The sequence below is a fragment of the Phalaenopsis equestris genome, unplaced genomic scaffold, assembly GCF_001263595.1.
Source record: "Phalaenopsis equestris unplaced genomic scaffold, ASM126359v1 Scaffold000067, whole genome shotgun sequence".
In the NCBI taxonomy this organism is placed as follows: Eukaryota; Viridiplantae; Streptophyta; class Magnoliopsida; order Asparagales; family Orchidaceae; genus Phalaenopsis; species Phalaenopsis equestris.
The window spans coordinates 16498-19149 of NW_018164509.1; the positions used below are offsets into that span (position 1 = coordinate 16498).

Genomic DNA, 2652 nt, shown 5'->3' on the forward strand with positions numbered 1-2652 from the left:
CTAATATATATATATATATATATATATATAAAGAGAGAGATAGAGAGAGAGATGAAAAGTAATGTTAATTCAATTATTTCTTAACTTCACTTTCTATTTCTTTCTATTTCTTCTCTTCCAATTCCTCCAGACCAAACCTAACCTCCATTGCTTAAGTAAATTTAATTGCTTATTGATTACAATAGAATCAAACACCCAATTTAAAGTTTTGAATTTGTTTACATTTCAATCCTCTTCCTTCAAACCAAACACACCTGAGAGTTTTAGCAAGTTTTGATCTTGGAAATTTCATGGTTAATCTTAAATTTCTAAAAGTCAGTTATAATTTCATTCTCTTCGCAAAGGCTTATGAGTTGGAGACTAACTACTTGCAACAATCAGCGCAATGTGGAAGTGTGCTGCAGGGTTTTGAAGGATATCTATCCTCAACAAGACGTACAAACAAGTAAGACATGTCTTTACCAAGAAAAGCATACCTTATCTCTTTGGTAGCGTACTTGTCTCTTGTTGTTTTGAACTTGACTCTGGATGGAAGATATGTCTCTTAGTTTTTTTTTTTGTTTGGGAGATATACATACACACCACTCAATTCTTATGTATTTACATATCGAACACCTTAGCTTCAATTTTTACATATATGCCACCTTTACAATGCATGAAAAGGTGTAATTCACTTTTTAAAAGTTGAAATAGTGGTATTTTTTATGCGAAATGAAAAACTTGGGTGATATAAATGTAAAAAGTAAACTATAGGAGTCAGATATGTAAATACATTAGAATTGGGTGGTATCTATGTAATGGCCCTTTTTTTTATATGAAATTATTATAAAACTTACACATTCTCATTTTTTATACCAACTAATAGATATCGTTCCCAACTAGTTTCATTGAGTGTGTAGTTTTAGTATGGAACAAAATTATGTCATCTCTATTCTACTCGGCCATATTTCAACCCTTCATCTTTTTTGGCTCTATTTGTTTAGAAAGAACTGAAACAGAGGAAACCAAAATTAGAAATGATAAAGGAATTGAATTGAAGTTAGTTTTCTCTTGTTTGTTTTGGCCTAGTGGAAATTGAGTAGAAAAATGTTTTTTCTTGTTTGTTTGATTTGATGGAATAAATAATAAATTGGAAAATGAACACAGCCTAATACCATTCACACTTTCTTGTGAATTAACTTCTCCCCGGGTTTAAACAAAAATTCATTAAAAGAAGTATATATTATAATCTCCTTGGTAAAATTAATTTTGTCCGTGTTACACTTAAGTCAAACAACCAAGATATGATTACGAGTCAAACATTTTTTTTTTTGCTTAATTCATTTGAACCACACATGGTGTTAATGTTCTATTTTTTTTTCTTGTTTTCTCGAGGGTATATATGTGTATTAGGGTACTTGACACAATAATGTGGTAGAGAACATGCAGTGATAAATCATTTGAGTATCATAATTTCTTTGATTTTCCTATTTTATAGAAGCTTGCTCATGAAACTATAATATGCACCTAGCATGTTAATTACGTGGACACTAGCTAGTGTTGTTGGTAAATAATTTGGAAACTTTTTCCAATATCCTAGGTCGAATTTGGCCCATGTCCAATTTATACTTCAACACTAAATATTCCCATAAAAATGTTACTTTCCAAAATTATTAATGTTAAAATATGATTAGACCATCTTAGTTCATTTAAAGTTTCAACCTAACTTTTATAAATTCATTACATATCATCTTATACTTAACATCTACATTATGATACTTATCATCATTTACCTAATTAATTCAAATTTGTTACCTATCATCACCAAGTGCTATATAAGGAGAGGGCTTCAATGTGTTGGGAGCATCTTATAAATATAAAACAAAGAGAAGTGGGCGGGTTGTGGGGTGTTGGGGAGGAACTTAAGCTTTAAGCTGTAGAAAGAAAAAGCTATTGCATTAGAGGAAAGAAGAGAGGAAGGATCTCTCATGATCATGAAGAGAAGACAATAATAGCGACAACGAGAACATCTTATTCTTTCATTCAGCTCTTATTTTTGTAGATGGTGTTTGATAGAGAAAACGTGGTTTCTCTATTTTTTATTTTCTTATATATAAATTATTTTTATGTGTTCTTTTTAAAAGCTCAGTAAAATATTCAATATTTATGTGATTTTGGACGTGGGTAAATATGACAAATTCTTATAAAGTTGTGCATCTTATGATTATGACCTTGGGTGTGCTTATTTTTGGCCTTTATTGAATTTTGCTTAATGTTCAATGACAATTATAACTTGGTATCAGAGGTTTGTCTAAAAATCTTTTTGGTTGGAGTTTAATAAATTTGATGGTTGGGGTATTGGCACTTGGAAGTTAAATAGAACATTATCTTTATAAAAAAGCTTCTCCAACATTTGAAGAGATCAATGTCTTTCACTATTGATTAAGATGAGTGCGAGTTGATGAATAGACAAATGCTAGAAGTTATTTGTCTATCCTTGACCATTAATGTTGCTTGTAACACTTTCAACGAAAAGCGCACAAAAGACAACAACAAACAACAACAACAACAACAAAGCCTTAATCCCACTACGTGGGGTCGGCTACATGAATCCTTTTTCTCCATTGCGTCCTATTTAGTGTCATATTTTCATTTAGTTCTAGTAAATTAAGA

At 30.7% G+C, this 2652-nt stretch overlaps 1 protein-coding gene across 5 annotated transcripts in view; it reads left to right on the top strand.

Moving 5' to 3' along the window:
• The window catches only part of LOC110019675, a 27526-nt gene that overhangs the window by 5873 nt on the left and 19001 nt on the right, over nucleotides 1–2652 (top strand). For 4 of the 5 annotated variants that reach the window (XR_002293474.1, XM_020717446.1, XM_020717443.1 and 1 more), the window contains one exon: nucleotides 345–445. Coding sequence is in view for 4 of the 5 variants with exons in the window: in XM_020717446.1 (XP_020573105.1) it covers nucleotides 345–445 (101 nt within the window). In the remaining variant the exon portion in view is untranslated. The remainder of the gene's footprint in view (nucleotides 1–344; nucleotides 446–2652) is intronic. The other variant, XM_020717445.1, reaches the window with a different exon arrangement.